Below are 19,637 nucleotides of genomic sequence, written 5' to 3'. Positions count from 1 at the left end.
TTCATGAAACATTGATGCGAGAGTTATGAGCCTTGTGCCATATGATGTGGGTGATGGTGAGAAATAACTGTTTTAAGTTTGAAACAAATCCACCTAGATTACAGAGACAAGAAAAAAGTGCATCAAATCGAATTTTAACTTTAACTTTAACGTATAGTCGAGCTAAAAAGTTCAATTGACCATGTCCTCTCGAAAGAAGACGACAGATATTAGTAGGCTGCAATAAATGGTATAAGTGATCGTGTCCTCTTGAAAGAAGACGCTTTTTTTTAAACCACAGATATCAATAGGCTACAATAAAAAATACAACTGGTCGTGTACTCTCGAAAGAAAACGCTTGTTGGTAAGCCACAGATATCAATAGATAGAGATTTGATGCTATCCTAGATAGGCTGCAACAGAAAGTAAATGGAGGTGTCTTTGTGAAGGAAGACGCTAGCTGGTAAACAGCTGAATTCAATTGGATGAAATGAAAAGTGCAAACGATCGTGTGGAGGAATACCTATCCCCCAATAATTTGACCGATTAAGGTTATTGTCCTAGCACTGTTTTGACAGCGAGTCAATTTTAGGCTGTTTTTCAAAACGTGTGCCCCCTCTCCTCGAAATCTGAAAATGCTTCCTACGTGCCTGGGAGTAAATGTACTACCGCAATGATTTTATTCTGGGCTAAAAGAAGGCAAAACAGAAGTGTACAATAAATGCGCAGAAGAATAGCGAAACAACAATTTATAATATGCTTGCAAAACGATTGTACTACCCGTTTTGGAATCCAGAGGCTGATAAATTCCACTTACACTCTTTTTACATAACATAGGGCAAATTTCTGTACTAGGAAACAATGTTATTATTATTATTATTATTATTATTATTATCATTATTATCATCATACCATATTTATATAGGGCCCTTTTCATAATAAACACGTTCAAAAGCGCTTTACATATATCAAACTATGATGACATTTATATGCAGATATTGCTTTTGTTACAAAATTTACGCCTCGGTAGCCTAGTGGTAGAGCGTCCGCTTTGAGTGCGGGAGGTCGTGGGTTCGATCCCTGGCCGCGTCATACCAAAGACGTAAAATATGGTATTAGTAGCTTCCTCGCTTGGCGCTCAGCATTAAGAGGATAGTACTAGAACTGGTCAGCCCGGTGTCAGTATAATGTGACTGGGTGGGGTATCATGTCATGTGTCTACGGCGTGATATTCCAGTGAGGCAGCACTATAGAGTTGGGCATTGTGCTCACTGCTACAAGTAGACACCGTCGTTCGTATGACTGAAAAATTGTTGAGAAAGACGTTAAACACGAACACACACACACACACACACACACACATCTATAAAATTTTGATTTACTGCTGCTTTTGTGCTTCTTTCTCGTAATTCCGAGCCTTCTCATTGATCCAAGCCTTTGGAAAATATGCACTTGCAGCTAATTCCTGTTTCTAAATTTTATGTATGTTGTGGCAAATCATATGACACTTAAACAAAAATAAAAAGAAAATAGTATTACTCACAAAAAAATAGAAATATACTTAACAGAAATTTTGGCACAAAATTTTCTTATCTAAAATCATTGGGGTGATATATAACCTTCTTACAGAAAGCAGAAACCACTTACTGTAAAACGTTTGTCTACAAACACAATTATATATCTGTCCTTTATCTACAAAAAAAACTTTTTCAAAAACAACCTTAGTTTTCGAGAGCTAGTACAAATGATCACAAGTCTCGGTTCAACGAGAAAGCATCTGGCTGTTTCAGAGGGTGAGGGTCATCATGTGAAATCCTGGATTATTCATTGCCAACAATCCTTATAATTTTTTTTCATGGGGATTTTTAGGTTTAGGTGTTGGAGTGTCAAACTATAGCAAAAACTCTTTTGAAACTTAAAACTGGTACCGACAAGAACTGAAATACCGGTTAAGGGGCTCGGAATAACGAGGAAAGGGCATAACTGCACAAAAGTAATTCGAAAGTAATAAGAGTTTGCCATCAATTCGGACATATGAAATAAGTTTGATAACAGTCAAACAGTGCACATGTATACCCAGTTTGTGTAGTGAACTCGAACTGTGAGTGTACATGTCGTAGTATAACATGACTCGGAGTTGGCCACACGTACTACGATGGTGTAATCCTTGGTTGGCCAGGCTGGCCATATACTTATATTACGTGTAACGTATACTTCTCCTGAAAAAAATGCACATAATTGTTACAAAATATATATTTAGATATTCATTTGTTACATTTAAATAAACTAGAAACCGTTTCCTACATACCGAAACACCTTTAAAGGTAATTCCTTTGTTTGTATACTGTATAGAAATGTAGGTTTTCACCAGCGAGATATTCCCTCCTGAATCTGATTATCTATGTTTTGAGAACAGAAATACAAAATTTCCCAAAGCTTCAGGAGTTATCTCCTTAACAACGGTCTGAATACAGGTTAGTAATAGCCAAACCTAAAAAAGAAACAAAACCAGAACAAATAGTTTCTAGCACCTTAAATGACATCGTGTGCTATTGTTTAACTTTACCTGTATCGGAGTTTATAGCTGCCTCTGGGAATTCATTAGAGTGAAATGTCCATGTTAGATCATGCCAGTCCGTACTGAATGCTGGAAAGTGTTCATCTGGATCGGGATAATCCATGTTGAAAAGTGTGTTACTACTTCCTCCGTGCCCGGTGTAAGTTCCGTAAGTGTCATGTACACTGTAATCCGCTTGGTCCCCGCAGGTTGGCGTTTGAAAACAAGCCCCTGTAACCAAAGAAATTTTGTTTGAGCGGTCATTGCTTTAGATTGAATATCTCTGTTTAATACCTCTTATTTTTTGTTAAATATCTTTGTTTAAACGGAAAAATTATTTACCATCTGGGATGTGGATGGGGTGGATAGATGCGTTAGAGGAAATACTGACCCATCATATTTCCATTGAAGGTCACGAATAAACCCGATCACTGATTTGTTTATTGACTACTTATTTTTAGCCTAACTGGACGTTAAAATCTACTTACCCTCAACAGAAATATTGAGTGGCACCATGTGACCACCTTTAGTAGTTCTGCACGTTTGATAATCCGGAAGTGATTTCGTGACGTCACTTATCCGGAAAACGTAAAATAAAGCCTGGCATGATTCGGCGTACGGAAATAATAATCAATTTCTGAATAAATTATATCCTGTGAGTGAATTTATTAAAATGGCACTGTAACTATCTTTGTAAAATTAAAATATGATATTAACACATTTGACATGTTAAGTAATTCAAAATAATGTCTTTAAAATAGCTTGAAATGTGCGATTCACTTTAACCATAGTCAAATATTTCAAAAATAAGCACAGTGGACCTATATAATTTAGTTCATCGCATTATAGGTCATATGTTTATGTACTAAAAATCATAGGAACCGTGCTTGATCTTGAATTATCTGCCCTTGGAAATCAGAAAATACTGAAAAAATCCAATTTTCAAGAGCAGGTAATTCAATTTTAAGGCAAGGAAACTGTGCATTTTAATTTATATTTCTGCTTTAGTCATCATTTGCATTCTGTATACAACGTTTAAAGAAATTCGGTCCATGGGAAAGACCAGGTACCCAGCCTTGGTCATGAATCTATTTTCAAGGGCAGATATTCAAGAGCACCGGTACCTATGGTTTTTAATATATATTACCGTTTTAAACTTGATTCTCAGTCAGTACACGAAGTTTAAAGAAATTCAGTCCGTAGGAAAAGTTTTTCCTATATACATATAAAACTTTTAGATGTGTTTTTAAAGTATTCATGCAACAAAAATACTTTTGAAATGAGAAGAAATTTCTAGTTCTATCGCGGATTAATGTCGCCCACCATTTCCCCTGCAGAACCCGTGCACATTTATAGATACACTGACGTAAAATTGCGGAATAGTGTCCTTTGACAAAGAAACGGTTTATCTTCTATGTCTTGAATATGTAGAGAAAAAATCTGCCGCAAAAGAATCTGCAGATGGCACTATTTACCACATAGTGACCAGCACCAGATCGCATTCATTTTGTTATATTTTATTTTAGGAATATCATGGTGTAAATATCGCTACTCAAAATGATATCGTTGTCCTATTGTATTAGAAATAAGATAATATAAATAATTATATCGGGTCCAATATTCATTGAAATATATCAATATTTGACAGAGGAAACAACATAAAACAAGGTGTGGAGTTGGATATGTTGTTGAATAGACTTAAAACGCTACTTACATAGAGTGATGGAGAGATCATGGCAAACTTCTCTGTGCCTTCTGTCATAAACACATAAATTCATGGTGAAGTAGTAAGAAAATTCAAAGGTCAAGTCTTTACCAACTTTTACTTGACCATTTGCTGAAATACACACAATGTGACATGCTTGAATGATGTTCTAATAAGTCTGTTCTCGTAAGAATTTCAAAATAACAAAATATAAATAAAATAAATTCATAACACTGTACAATATTTCTGCCTTAAACTTTGAGTATTTCAAATTGGATACGTATCTCATCTAATGACTCTGTTCTTGAAGTTTTATATACAACTTGGTCTGAAGTGACAAAAACACTTTCGTGATAGATACATATGTACAAACTTACTGAAACGCACAAGATGAAATACGTACATGTGTCCAGATAAAAGAGATCTGATGTTCCATGCAGATAAGACGCCTCAGGTCCACTGTTCTGTCGGTAGCTGGCAAAGTCATAGTCGTTACCATTGTCAGCCGTAGATGGTACAATCTGGTTCAGAACCGACCCTACACCGGCCGTGTCATGGGAGACACTGATTGAATTTCCCGCTTGAAATTTAATACAGTTAACAAGAAATGCATAATAAAAATATTTATTATATACTTATATAAATTCTGTAAAAAATACGGCTTGTATTTTACAGGCAGAAAAAATCCGTATTGTACCTTTTGCGCATACAAAAGCTACACTCAGTTCTATTTTAATATCGATAGACATTGAAGATTCGATCGATAACAAATTATCAACCAAAAGGGTGGAGATATATTATAAAATCCATATTGTACGAAGAAGTGCATTATTAATAAAAATTAAGGGTGGACGGAGTTTGCACACTGGCCTTCCAATCCTGAGGTCGGGGTTCGATCCCTGGCAGCTACTCGGGAATTTTCAGAAACGCTTTTCAGTGTTTCCCACCCAACTAGAGGTGTACTGGACAGGAACCCAGGCAATCCTTGCGTGTATCAGTGCTATACACTGGGCACGTTAAAGAACCAGGCTGTGTATTCGAAACGAGCTAGGCTAAGTTAGCCGGATAAGCCTGTATCTGATTTCTGATCTCTCTGTCGTGGGGGCTTTGTCTCACTCTGTCCCTCTGGTCAGATCGCTCTGTGTCTGTACTAGTAGAGGATGAATTATGCGCCCTATGTGGCTGCATTTGAACTATGAAAAGCGCCTTGGGCGCTATATAAATCTGGTAAAATTTAATGTACAACGCCAGTGAATATACTATGTGTAAAATTAGGCGTTTAATCAAATAAAGCAGTTTCAGTTTTTTTAATACTTCGGAATACACAAAGGTCACGGGGCCCAGAATAGAAAACTGTTTTCGATGATTGATAAGAACTTCTAAACTCAAAACCTCGAACCTTCATCGGAAGATTGGAAACGCCAAGTAGATGACTCCTTTTGATTTTGGGACCACTCTTTCAATGGTCTAGGTCAAAGGTGCCAGAACAAGGAAAACCGTTTCCAATCCAAACTTAAAACCCACCTGACCCAAAGTTGGTTTCACAGATGATTGGACATCCCGAGTAATGATATTATTGTTTTTGGGGGCACCGGGCACGTCAAGGTCACAGGGGCCTAACAGGGAAACCATTCCGATCGTTTAACTTGAAACGAAACTTTATGGGCCAGTATGCTTCACCTTGGAAAAGTAAATCCCCGGAGGGGTTTTTTGGTTAGTAAGGAGCGGAAGGGAAAAATCTATAAATCAAATATCAAAAGGGACATTGCTATACCTTGGAAACTAGGTTTACTGGCAGTTTCATTCGGGGAACTTTTAAAGCCGAACAAATTAAAACAAGGCTCGTCGAACCAAATGCCCCCCTTTGGGCTTCGAAATTTTGCACAAGGAACAGAAATTATATTCACTTAAACAAAATTTCTACCATTCGGTTTAATTGCCCTTGACCTTTACCTATTTACCTTACAAAGATTACAGAGGATTTTGGCGCCATCCACTGAGCCATTTTAAAATTTTTCCAAAATTTCAAGACAGTCTGGTAAAAATAAAGGGGCAAATTTCTTTTTGGACAAAAAAAATGTGTTTGGCCAAATTTGAAAGCTTGGCTTAAAAAAAGTGAAAGAAAGTCACTAGACAATTTTCAAGGTAAAAGTCATTTCGGAACGAACTATCATTTTTCAAATTTGGGGTTAGCCTGAAAAAGTGAAAGTAGGTTATGGAAAAAAAAATTTAAAATTTTAAATTTCAGAACACAAAAATATGCATGCGGGGTCCAAATTTGAAGCCTGTAGCTTGGAAATTAAAAGTGGGTCACTAGGTCAATCTCAAGATCAAGTTCATTTGGGTTTCAAAAAACTTTGCATGGGGTTTTGAAATTTGAAGGCAAGCTTGAGAAAGGGAAAGTAGGTCCGGGGTAAAAAATAAAGGTAAAATTTTTATTTCGGAACACAAAAACATGCAAGTGGTCCAAAATTTAAAGCCTGTACCTTCAGAAGGGAAAAGTGGGTCACTAGTTCAATCTCAAGATCAAAGTACATTTCAGTACAAAAAACATGTTTGTGTTCAAATTTGAAGGCTTTAGCTTTGAGAACTGTGAAAGTGGGTCAAAAAGTCAAAACAAGGAAATTTTTTTTTTTGACAAAAAATTGTGATGGGGCCAAATTTGAAGCCTGTCCCTTCAAAAAGGGAAAGTAGGTCACTGGGTAAATAACAGGTAAAATTTTTATGGGACACAAACCTTGCATGGGTCCAATTTAAAGGGCTGTAGACAAAAGTGAAAGTGGGCACTGGTCAAGAAAAGGGTCAACTCTTTGTAAAGGTTCATCTTGCCATTAAAAACTATACTGGGTCCAAATTTGAATGATGTAAGTTATGGACTGAAGACCCAATTTTTTTTCCCTATAAAGTCTATAAACCTATGACCCTGGGCGGGGCCTATTACCCAGAGGGATAATTTGAAAAAAATTTGGGTAGAAAACCCCACTAAATGATGCTACATGACAAAAAATTAAAGCCATATCTTTTGTCGGAAAAATTTTTAAAATTTTTTCCCCCATAAAAGTCTATGTAAACCTGTGCCCCCCAGGGCGGACCCAAATTTTTGACCATTGGGGAAAATTTGAACTTTTTTAAAAGGGACCATAGGATGTCATATACAAATTAAAAACCCCAGGCCCTTGGTTTGGCAAGAGGTTTTTAAAATTTTTTTTTCCTATGAAAGTCGTAAAACCATTGCCCCCCGGGGGGGGGCCATATTTGACCCCGGGGGAAATAATTTGAAACTTTGTAGAGATACTAATTTGACATACCAAATATCAAAGCCCTGGGCCCTAGGTTTTGGACAAGAAGATCAGAAACCGTTTAACGTTCCGGGCCATTTTGGACCTTGCCCCTTTGAAAATGACCCAAAATCAAGGGGTCATCTGGGCATGGCCAACCTAACTACTTTTCCGACACTTACCCAAGCGTTCTTAATTATTGCTTGGAAACCTTTTTACGTTCCTGGTCACGGACCTTGATCTTTGACATCTGACCTCAAAATCAATAGGGATCATCTGCTTCAGCCCAAAACCTCCCTATCAACTTTCTGACCTTTAGGCCTAACGTTTTGATTATCACCCGGAAACCGTTTTTACTGTTCAGGGTCACTGTGCCCTTTTACCTTTAACAGTGACCTCAAAATCAATAGGGGTCATTCTGGTCTTTACCAACCCCCTACAACTTTCATGATCCTAGGCCCAAGCGTCCCCCGCGTTCTAAGTTATTGCTTGGAACCCCTTTTTACTGTTCCGGGTCACGTACCTTGACTTGGACTACTGACCTAAAAATCAATAGGGGTCTCTGCTGGTCAACCAACCTTCCATCAATTTTCGTGACCTTGGCCTAAGCGTTTTGAGTTATCACCCGGGAAACCGTTTTAATTCGGGTCACTGTGACCTTGATTTTTAAACATAGTGACCCAAAATCAAGGGGGGTCTCTGCTGGTATGCCCAACCCTCCCTATCAACTTTCATTTTCCCTAGGCCCAAGCGTTCTTGATTGTCACCCGGAAAACCCGTTTTACTATTCGGGGTCCTGTGACCTTAAACCTTTGACATACGACCTAAAAAATCAATGGGGGTATTGCTGGTCAGACCAACCCCCCTATAAATTTTCATGATCCGGCCCAAGCTTTCTTGAGTTATCACCCGGGGAAAACGGTTTGGTCTACTTTCCGCCCCCACCGACCGACCTACCGACCGACCGACCGACCTGCAAAACAATTACCCCTCCTTCTTCGAAGGGGGCATCAAAACTAAGGGATACTGCGTTTACAGACCCTACAAACAAAGCCCTTTAAATGTGTTTACCATTGACCCCCAATACTGTCCTTGGGGATCATTGATTTCAACTCTGTAATTAATGAAGATTGAATCGTTTTAAAGTCGGTGCTAGTTTGGGGGCGTTTTTCATTTTCCATTATTTTCTGAAAAAAACCCCTTTAAAAAAAACCGAGTCGCAATTTTTACTTTTGCCTTGTTCCGGTGCTTCCAAAGGATCTTTTTTTTAGGTTTAATTACATTGCCGTTTGAGATAGACCCTGGGTTTTGTGTAAAACACACAGTCTTATCGGGGAAACATTTGCCCAAGTATATTGTCTTCCTTGATAGATGACAAATTTAAGAAACGGACATAAAAGGGGAAGGAAAAAAAAGACCGTCGAAAGGTTTTTAAAGCCGAAGTGTGGGGAAAAAAAAGCAACGGATGCTTTGTAAGAAAAACTCTCGTTTCAAATTCGAAATCGCGATGCTTCGGGGAAACTCAGGAGAATTTGTTAATTGGTGGTGGGTCTAATGAAAAAAATTTGCATAAACCAAAAATACAACTCACAGCGTAGTAAAAATGTCGGTGGATTAGCACAACACAGAAACTGTAAACGATCCAGCAACCGCCCTTTGGTTTCAACCCTTTCTTTTAGCTGTCACTGACAGAAGGGATTCACCGCGTTAGACAACCGCGGCGTTAATGTTGGACCCAATTCGGGTCAGTACCGTTTTCTTTTGAACATCGAACCTATAAAGAAAGTTTTAAAATTCACCAGGGTAGACTCTCATGTTTTATTTTTTCGTCGTGTGTATTAAATTTAAATGGGCATCGAAGCTGGTCTGCCTATTAAAAATTTTGACCTGCATCGTCAATATTTTTTGGAAAATAAGACAATGGGGAACAAGTGTGTGTGCCCCATTTTCAGAGACAAAATTAAAATTGTCCTGTAGTTAAATACAAAACTTAACATTTAGGTGTGTGTAAAATTTGTCTTGGTCCTGAAACAGGGGCCATTTGATTTTTTGGGGAAATAAAGTAAGACTTTTAAAAAAACGTTTTTAACCTTAAACAAAAATAAAACATTATTTTTTTTTGAAAAATTTGCACAAGAAAAAAAAAATATGTAAGAAGTATTTTTTAAGGTCAATGGACTTTATATGATAGACAAACTTTGATTAAATTGTAAGTTACCACTCTTTAAAAATTTTTCCTGAGGGGGTCTGAACAAAGTAAAACAAATTGCACGAGACGTCAGGTACATTGCGTACAGGTATAGGCTTGAAAATTTTGTGCACGCAGTCCCCCCCCTTTCCCAAAACCAATACAGCAAAATATTTTTTTAGTATACACTGTAAGTACGTATCTCACATAGCATGGCCGAACACTCCACAAATTTTAGTGCCACATATTCTCGTGTATCGAGACAGTTCCTGGATTGTTATTAATAGAGCTCCACCTCAGAAAAAACAATTTTAAGAAAAATTTGTTTTTGCAATTTTACGGATTAAAAAGAGAAGTCCCAAACAATACGATCTCTCCCCCCCCCCCACCCCCCACCCCCCCCACCCCCCCCCCCCCTCTCCCCTCTCTCCTCTTTCTCTCCTCTCAATTTGAAGGTCATGTTTTTGGTTATTAAAATTTATCGAGAAAATATGCACGAGTTCTGCAGCGGAAATACTGTGCGACTTAAAGTGCGCAATATTATTCCGCGAAATAAATGAGTGCATATTTCTTGATGCAAATCTAATACATGTAATCTTTTTATTACATACCATTCTCATTTTATTATATAAATGATACAGATTTGCTTGTAAGCCTGAGTGAAATTGAAAATGTCGTAAAAAAATCTTTTATACGCGACGACATACATGAAACTGACGTCACACACTCGATATGAAATTTTAACGTCAGTGTGCATAATTATTACATTTATTCATTCAAAAACACCGTTAAGTTTCGATGGAATCTTAAACGTCAATATTTTTCGCTATTAGATTTACAGATAATTGTTCTTAATTGTATAAGGTTTTTGAATGATTTCAAAATTTCACTGCTCGGTCCAACTAATTTGTAACAAAGATTTCATTATTTTGTATTGCTGCATCCTGATATAAGTTAGGCTATACGTCAATGTAAAGGTCTCCAGCTATGTCAAAGTGATCTTTTTTTTGCATTTTAAAGGTATACGTGTTTTTTTTTTTTTTTAAATAATGTTAATCATGCCATAAAAAGCATTCTTTGTGTTATTCATCGCATGAAAGAAGAGAACAAAAACATTTTACTTGTTAACGTTGAACACCAAGCAAGCAGGTAGATCTACTGATAAAAAGAAATTAGGGTAGCCCCTAGAATGAGAAAAGTTTATCTGGCAGGTGAGGGGGTTTATCCGGTGGAGCCGAAGGCGCCCGGATAACGCCCGGACCCGAGCCAGATAAACTTCTCCATTTAGCACAAACCTAATATTCTATTTATCTTGTCTTTAAACTCATTTTCCGATATTTGGCAAATTATTTTACAAAAATACGTGTGCGAAACAACCGCTTTAATGACTCATATTCCGTAATGACGTCCTTATTTTATGACGTTGATTCGGCAAAAACGCAATAACTTCTCGTTTGAATAAAAACTCATTATTTGACCACTTCATTTTCTTAGTTCGGAAACATTTTCCAACACAATGATATAGTTTTCGTTGTAAAATTTCTTACACCCCCAACAAAAACCAAGCTCGTTACAGTACGTTTCTAAAAAATTACCGAACGGGTCAAACTGTGTGGCAACGGAGCAACTTTTAGTACGACGTTCAACATCTGTCAAAGAACTTTATGGACTGGCTTGGACGGAGCCTGAACGGGAATGGTGCTTCGAACTTTGAGCCTACTCAAAAATTTTTTCGCGATCTTCCTTCTACAGTTAGACGGATGACACACGTATTTAAAAAAAGAGAATGGACGTACTAGGACGGAACCGTGTACTTCGATCGTAGACTGCTAAGACGTGGTATGACGTGATGCGATCGGGGGTCCAATTAAGTACGTGTGCACACCGACCGATCCGTTTTGCAGCTCGTTTAAAACCCTTCACAAGAAAGGCTTAACTCGCCCGTATTAATCCTTTATGCGTCGTTTTTCCTCTAATACGATCAAAATAAAATAACTATGTTTGCAAAAACGTTTCAAAAACAGTTCTAAGAGTTTCCCAATACGTTCTCAGTCCATCCGCACGTTTTAAGTACGTTTAGTCGTTTTATTCACATGCCTACAACGTCGATCCCTCTGTAGTACAATTACACAGTTTAATAGGGTATTAAAATACATGCCGTTTTCGTACAGATTCAAGGATTTGGGCACACATTTAGCCAATTTATGCCTTTGGTTTCTGACTCTGTCTCCTTCATCCCGGACCTGAAGACAGAGTCGTCAGAAGGTGCAGGGAATATATAATCGAAAAAAACTCATCCCTCGGCTTTCACGTTCGGGCTGACTCAGGAACTGTATGGCATTGGTCTTTTACTGCTTTAACACTTTACACCCTATCCTTTTGGCTTTCACTTTTCTTTGAGTCCCTTTATTGATACTGCCTATTTGTGTAGAACGTGATTGCATTTATGTTCTGAACGTACTAGGGAGAATATAGGACGTAACCTGAACGAGTTAACTGTCTGTGAACGGTTTGGTCGAGTTTAACAACTATTAGAACGTATTTCGACGTACTTCTGAAACGAAGAGGACAGTTACAAAACTCTTTAATCTGACTACAGACGGACTTGGATGCCTAAAAAAGGGTGTTACTGAGGTGAACGGGCATTATTTCCGAACTGAACTTAATAAACGTACTTTAGACGGGATAAAAACGCAATGGACGTATCGAAAACTGTTTAAGACTAACTATGATCGCGTTATGGATATTTTCGGCCAAATTTCAAGCTTTCTACCAAAATCGCAGCCCTTTTTTAAAATAAATTTAGGACGGTTGAACGTTTTTGAGAACTATTTTGGGTTTGTGATTGGGCATTAGACAACAATATCGATCAAAAGGGTCACATGATAAACTGACCGTATATCACTGGTCACATGACAACTTACAGTATATCAAAAAGATATACGGCACACTGATATCGGGTCGAAAATACTGCAAGTGACAGGATAAAGGTTTTTAGCTTTGTATTGAGAAATATGCACGGGTTCTGCATCGGATATATTGCGCGACTTTTGGAGCGCTATTCTGTTAAAGAACGAGCGCATATTTCTCGATGCAAAGTTAATAATCTTTTTATTACATACATATCTACACATACATAAAATAGTGTATAAAAAGATGACGCCGAGCACCCGATAAATTCAGACGCAAATACGCAAAATTGACGATTCCAAACCTATTGTCTAACTTTATGGAGAGTACAAACGTGTATGTAAATAATATTTTTCATTTCAATGGTTAAGGAGCAAATATCCGACCCCCGCGATCAAAGCTGTTAAAACATTTCAGTGAATATTATTTATCTAACAGGTCCTAAGTTTATCTTATATATATGCATGTAATATAATTTTGTCTGTCAAAGTTTAAATAAATTTCAAAGTAATTGTGTGCGTTACGTGTAACATTCTCATCGGGTCATAAGATTCATGGTGTACATTTTTGAAGTCGAAAAAAGGGTAAGTTTATCTAGTTACAAAAAAGCATCTTTCAAACGTTGTAAAAAGACGTTCTTACAAGACGAAACCGTTTCGTCTTTTAAGGCGTAATTCTGCGCCTTGACGACGCCGCATCTTTGCGTTCTAAGCTTTGACGTTAAACAGCTTGTATGCTGATTTCACTTCGCATCACGCTTTTCGTCACAATTAGATATCTACTTGAAGTTCAGAAAAAGAGCGGTTATAACTACTGCCTATTTCAAATATATCTTCTGATATATTCTTTTCCATCAAAGCTAGAATGAACGCATTGAAGCAAAACAAAAAGTATTTATCTATTTATGCCTAAGATTTTGTAAGCATTTGACAGTATTCATATCTAACACTCAGATAAATACTTGCACCGTTTTAATCTGTATGTGATTTTTTTTAACATTTGAATAGCTGGATATAGTTGCTAAATCGCTGTCATTTTCAACTTTAGTTTGAAACAAAACCGGGTGATATGAATGAACTGAGGTATAAAATATGAAAGACCGATGCCGTTTCCAAACGTTTACGCAAAAAAATTAGAATCTTGGTCTCTCTAAACATGATCGCGCAGAATCTGTTTTAAAACGGAACTATCAAATGTACAAAGTAAAAATTTAATATGAATTATCGGGAAAGGTAGTGTTAAAAAGAGCTTTCACATTTTAACTTCATTCCATTTATTTTAATCATATTTGACAGCTCTTTGTTTCATACATAAAATAATACAATAATATAAGCATGTCTTTTTAACACACACACACACACACACACACACACACACACACACACACAAAACATAAATAACAACAACAACAACAACAAAAACCAAAAAAAACAACAACAATTAGATCGAGTTATCTCAACAAATACATATTACATATACAGCCATTCCCACAATGTTAACTTTCGTCTTTTTAAATGAACGTCTTCATCCATGGTTAACAAATATGTGCAATTCAGATTTTAGAATAATTCCCGTTTTGAAAACTCCAAATACAACTGACCCTTAAAAAATAGTTTCTTATTTACTAGTAATTTGTCCGATCAAAAATGACCCCATCCCACATGTCGGACCGAATAACACACTGGTTTGAACGTTCGCCCGTCGATAGAGCGGTTATAGGTTTGGCGTCCAGTACAGTCACTCAGTTCATTCTATATATTTCAAAGGGACAGTTGTAGGTTACTGTGTGGAAAAAGAGTCAAGTGCTTGTAAAAAAAAATGAAATGTTGACGAAAACGTGCATAACACCCAAAAACAAACAATGATTATTCCCGACTAATTCTGACTTTTAATTGGTCGAAAACGACATTAAGTTAACGCCAGACATTAAAGTGCACGGACATGAAATAATGTTATCGCACTTATGCATTTGATAGCCATATATTGTGTTGGCTTTACGCCGTTTCTCAACAGCCTTCAAATATGTCACGGCGGTCTGCTTACAAAACCTTTCTTTATAGTTTCTAACCAGTAGGCACTCCCTGTGAAAAGTTGACAACTTTCCCACTTCATGGAACGCTGCAGCTAGTCGGGCTCAAACTAATTTCTTCTGATTCCGGGTAAAATTGATTTTAACCATTCATGAAACAGTTGAAACGAATTGAAACCAATTCATAATGCAACAAACCGTTCGTACAGACAGACAATGTGAATTTGGTTGAAAAACACGGGGGAAAAAAGGTAACGTTTAAACTCTGCCTAAACTAATCAAGGAGTTTTATAATGTTATTTTATTCAAAAACGTTTCAGGAACATTTTCAGAAAATCAAAAAAACAAATCTATGGAGGAAATAATGATCAGTAAAATGTTTAATCAAAAGTATTATTTTTTTTTCATAACGCTTTTTATGTTTAATATGCATTCATGTATACAAGTTTGACTAGAAGAATCAGAAGGAAATCGGAAAATGGCTTACAAAATCAGGACACGCTTAAAATGAAATTTATTTTGTTGTAAGCCCTTTTGTGATAAATTTATTTTCCCCTAAAATACAAACTGTTCTTTATGAAATTTTGATGCACAAAATCTGCGCATGAAAATGGGGGTAGGGGAAATTTAACTTTTTAAGACAATACAGTGAAAACGAAGTCGGAGACCCCCATATTTTTTCACTCATTTTACAGTAAAATAAATTTATATGATAAATTTAATTGTTTTCAAAAAATTCTATGGGACAGTTTTTACACACTACTTAGTCATTCCGCTCGAAAACAATAATTTCATAGAAAGATTTTGGCATGATTTTTGCATAAAGTAAGCTTTACGTCGGCGAATAATCGGAGAACATGTTTTAAAATTACATCACCGTATAGGTTTCAACGGGCTTGTTATTTTAAAAGGAAAAAAAGGTATTAAATGGACGCCTCGAAACTAAATTAATCGCCGTAAAAACGGCAACGTCACAGCCATATAGGGCAAGGCTAAAACGTGATTTTTCGACGCCATTTGCGTAAAAATTTGCTTTTTACCTTTTTAACAATTGTAAATCGGGTGAAGATCAGCTTTTTCTATTATTTAAACATGTTATCAAGGTTGCAACTTGTTTTTGAAATTCCCGCTCATTACGCCTTCTTTACCTTAATTTCATTGAAATTGGCGTAATTAGGTGTCTGAAATGCTTGTAATCAATGCCAGTATGCAATATGAAACGCACTTACATAATGATGTTGGATTTAGTTAAAATTTCAGATTTTAACTGAAAAAGAAAATGTTAAGCAGATATTTTCAACGCCATGACTTTAGTAGTTCTATGTTTTTAATAGTTACGTAATATTTATGAAAAAAAAAACAACATCAGCCTCTGAAATAAAAACGCATGTCAATAACAAATGAAACGCTTAGAATTGAGAGAAAAGAATGCATTTGTGCGCATACATTATAGAGGAAGATATAAAACCATTTGATATCATCACTTTACAGTTCGGTATTTAAAATGCACGAAAAACTAAAATTTTGTAAACAAATGAAAAAATAATTATATTAATTGATATCTCATATGAAAAGAGAAAAAAACACAACAAACCAGTCGCTTGTAGAAAAACTGCAATAATAAATAAGTATATGAAGAGCATCTTGTCCGCCAGTCCTTAAATCCAACCGTAAGATATTTTGTACGCAAATTATAAAGACTGTAACGCTTAATTAGCGACCGTTATAAGTACAAAAAAATCTATTGTTTCTGTTGACACACACAGTATTAGGTTTGCAAAAGTGAGAGTGGTCTCATTATTCATCGTAATCGGGTCAGTACGTCTGCTAAATATATATTGTACTAAAACTTGGTCGGTGACCAAGTTTCTTTCGGGTTGGTCAAATTGTCAACCTCGGGCGAGACAAATATTTTCGTTGGCCATCTGACTTAATATTAATTTGTGTACAGACCCATACTTCTCTAAAGTAATATAGTTTTTCATTTACGTCATTAAATACAGGTACTTTTATTTGTTCTTGCTTATCCATATTTTTCGTATCATTCTGACCGAATTTCTACCATTCCATCAGTAAATTGTCTTAACAATAAAATCTGTAAAAAGATCCTTTGGAAGCATAGGATGCAACCAAGAAGAATAATAGCAGACTCGGTTTGACTGAGTCTGTTCATGAGAGGTAATGAAATGTGCAACACCTCCAACGACACCTAGCACCGGTTTAAGCAGAACTCTATTACACAAATATTGAATGGACTCCATGATCCCAAAGTGCCAGAAAATATAACAACACTGAAAACCGCAATATCATCACAGTATTTCATTATCATGGTGTTCAAACCTCTTTGAATAGATATCCTCTCTAATTTTCACACACACCTAGTTCACATACAACCTGCATACAACCTGATCCAACGAGAAAGCATCTTTTCGAATTATGCCGATACCGAACGCAAATGTAATTTTAGGGAGCATCACAGAACATTTTAAGACAAATAATGGTTGTTAGAACAACTGTTTTCTTTTCAATGATTCGCTCCTCAATTATAAGTTTAAGTAATTTTTACATCCCCGGTGTCAAAGACTCGGGAAGCATATGATGATTGAACTCTCCGACCGTCTTTCCGTCCGTTCGCAAAATTTTCATCGACACGCGCATATTTTTAAAAGCTATTATTTTTCACCAGTTTTGCCTCTTTGGGGGTTTTACAATATGATAACTCAGCCTTATGGCTTCCTTTTCTTTCGAATGAAAGTTCATATACATTATCAACATAAACTGGACATGTGCAGATTGTCAGGATTTTTACGTTAACTTATTTTTTCTCTGAGCAATGTGTCGTTTTTGGACTTAACAATAGTACAACTGTATTTGTGCCTTGTCTACTAAACTCCAGATTCAATGAAACTTGGAACAACAAGCTGACATGTGCATATTATTGGTGGAAGTTTTGTGATCATTTGTTTACTTATGCCCATTTTGGACTTAGTAATATTATTCTACCTTGATTTGTCAGAAAAAGACGGTGGCTTCGTTTTCTCTAATACCTCTAAAAGGTATGAAAATACCCTCATCTGAATCTGCAGTCCGGTTTTCAAAGTTATATGGCACAGACGTTACTGCACGACTCTACCTTCTTCGTCTTCTTCGTCTTCTTCGCCCTACACTGTCAGACCAGTAGCCTCGATGAAACGTGTGGTTTGCCGCAGATCCTCAATGCCTCCATATAGTTTCTGGTGGATTGAGGTATCCATCGGCCAAGTCGCAGCTTGCTCCTGGTCATGCCTTTAACATTTCTGGTGTATATGCTCCGTAGTCTGATCTTCCTCGCCACATGGACTGGTTGGTGATGGTGCCAATCTGTATTTCTTGTAGCTTGTTGTGCCCTGAGCGAAGCCTGACCAGCATCACTTGTTCAGATCGATCATGGAGATGAAAAGCATCTTCCTCTATCCTTAGTCTCGTTAGTGCCTTGATGATGGTGACTTTCTCCTTGTAGCTCACAGGTGTTGTTGGTTGTTCTGACTGAGCTCCTAGCTTAGCCAGTTGGTCTGCCTCTTCATTGCCTGCAAGTCCACTATGGAATAGAATCCACTTAAGTGCTACTTTGCAGGTGATACTCAGGCTCTGCATTCTCCTGGCTAGCTGTGGAGCTTTATTGTTGATCAGAGCTTCCGTGAGAAGGACGACTGAGGAGCTTTCTTCTGCCAAGTCTTCAATCATTGAGACGGCCTTCGTGAGTGCTTCAGTCTCCGCCTTGTAATTGCTGAAGTTTTTCCTGTGGCTGCAGTAGTGTTTCTCTATTGCCAAATGGGTATAGAATGAAAACTCCTGCTTCTCTGTCTTTGATGGCGCATGTGGCTGATTAATCTGTATAGACATGGGTCCATGTTTCCGGAGGATAGTCTTCATTGGTCATAGATAGTGTGAGGTTCTTTCGAATACCTTCGTCCTCTTGTTTCCCGCGGTCAAGATGAGGAACAGCATGTCTTACAGTTTAATGTAGAATTTTATGACACAAACTTTAAAGTTGAATATTAATTTTTGCCAGGTGTGCAACTTCACGCTATATATCAATCTCCTAATGATTTACAACTCTAAGTCATATACTTTTTGTGATACATGCGACATAAACTTGTATCCAATTTATGCATATTTTTGACAACCAAAGCCATAGCTCTGGTCTGTCTAAAGCAATCCGGAACAAAATCCCAGGTTCATAACTTCACATACGGAATAATATTCGTGTGATGTTTCATGACCCTAGGTCAAATACTCTTTGAGGTATGTGCGACACAATTTTTATGCCTTTTTATGCATAATTTTACTGAGTCTAGGATCGCAACTCTGGTTTGGCTGAGTAATATATCTAACAAAACCCAAAGTTTACAATTTCACATGCCGAATAATATTCCTGTAATGTTTCATAATACTGGATCAAGTATTCTTTGAGATACATGCGACACGATCTTAGGCCCTTTTAGGCATATTTTTACAAAGTCAAGGACTATAATTCTTACCTGGCTGTGCGTGATCCAAATTAAAACCACTGGTGCCTCTAATTTTGGAGATATGAACGATACAAATTCGGATGGACGGACGGACGGTCGAACGGACAGACTGGAATACAAGTGCAACTCTGAGTGCCCTCCACCCCCCCCACCCCCAAATAAAATAAAATAAAATAAAATGGGGAGGGGAACACGAAAAAAGAACATACACAAATAACACGTGTTTCAAATTTTGTGTTTGAAATACTACGGTTATTATTATGCTACTTTCTTATTTCTTAATTTCAAGTGCCCTGATACCTATGTAAATTGTTTTAAAAAAGTTACTCTATACTTATAACAGTGTACTGAACTAGATAAAAACAGGAATTTTTAACTAATGAACTCGACGAGCTTAAGTAGCAAAGTTCGTTGAATACTGGAACCGGTCCCAAATTTTACTGAAGACATAAAACAGATTGTACAGACTAAACGAGCGGA

At 37.0% G+C, this 19,637-nt stretch overlaps 1 protein-coding gene across 1 annotated transcript in view; it reads right to left on the bottom strand.

The window, feature by feature from the left end:
* LOC123551399 (uncharacterized) overlaps positions 1-19,637 on the bottom strand; it is an 88,853-nt gene that overhangs the window by 57,601 nt on the left and 11,615 nt on the right. The window contains exons 2-5 of the mRNA XM_053542127.1: positions 4,645-4,821; positions 4,251-4,373; positions 2,546-2,767; positions 2,056-2,198 (exon numbers count right to left, since the gene is read on the bottom strand). Coding sequence (XP_053398102.1) covers positions 2,056-2,198; positions 2,546-2,767; positions 4,251-4,373; positions 4,645-4,821 — 665 coding nt within the window. The remainder of the gene's footprint in view (positions 1-2,055; positions 2,199-2,545; positions 2,768-4,250; positions 4,374-4,644; positions 4,822-19,637) is intronic.

This window comes from Mercenaria mercenaria, chromosome 4, assembly GCF_021730395.1.
Source record: "Mercenaria mercenaria strain notata chromosome 4, MADL_Memer_1, whole genome shotgun sequence".
Taxonomy (NCBI): Eukaryota; Metazoa; Mollusca; class Bivalvia; order Venerida; family Veneridae; genus Mercenaria; species Mercenaria mercenaria.
This window is presented reverse-complemented; position numbering and strand designations above follow the sequence as displayed.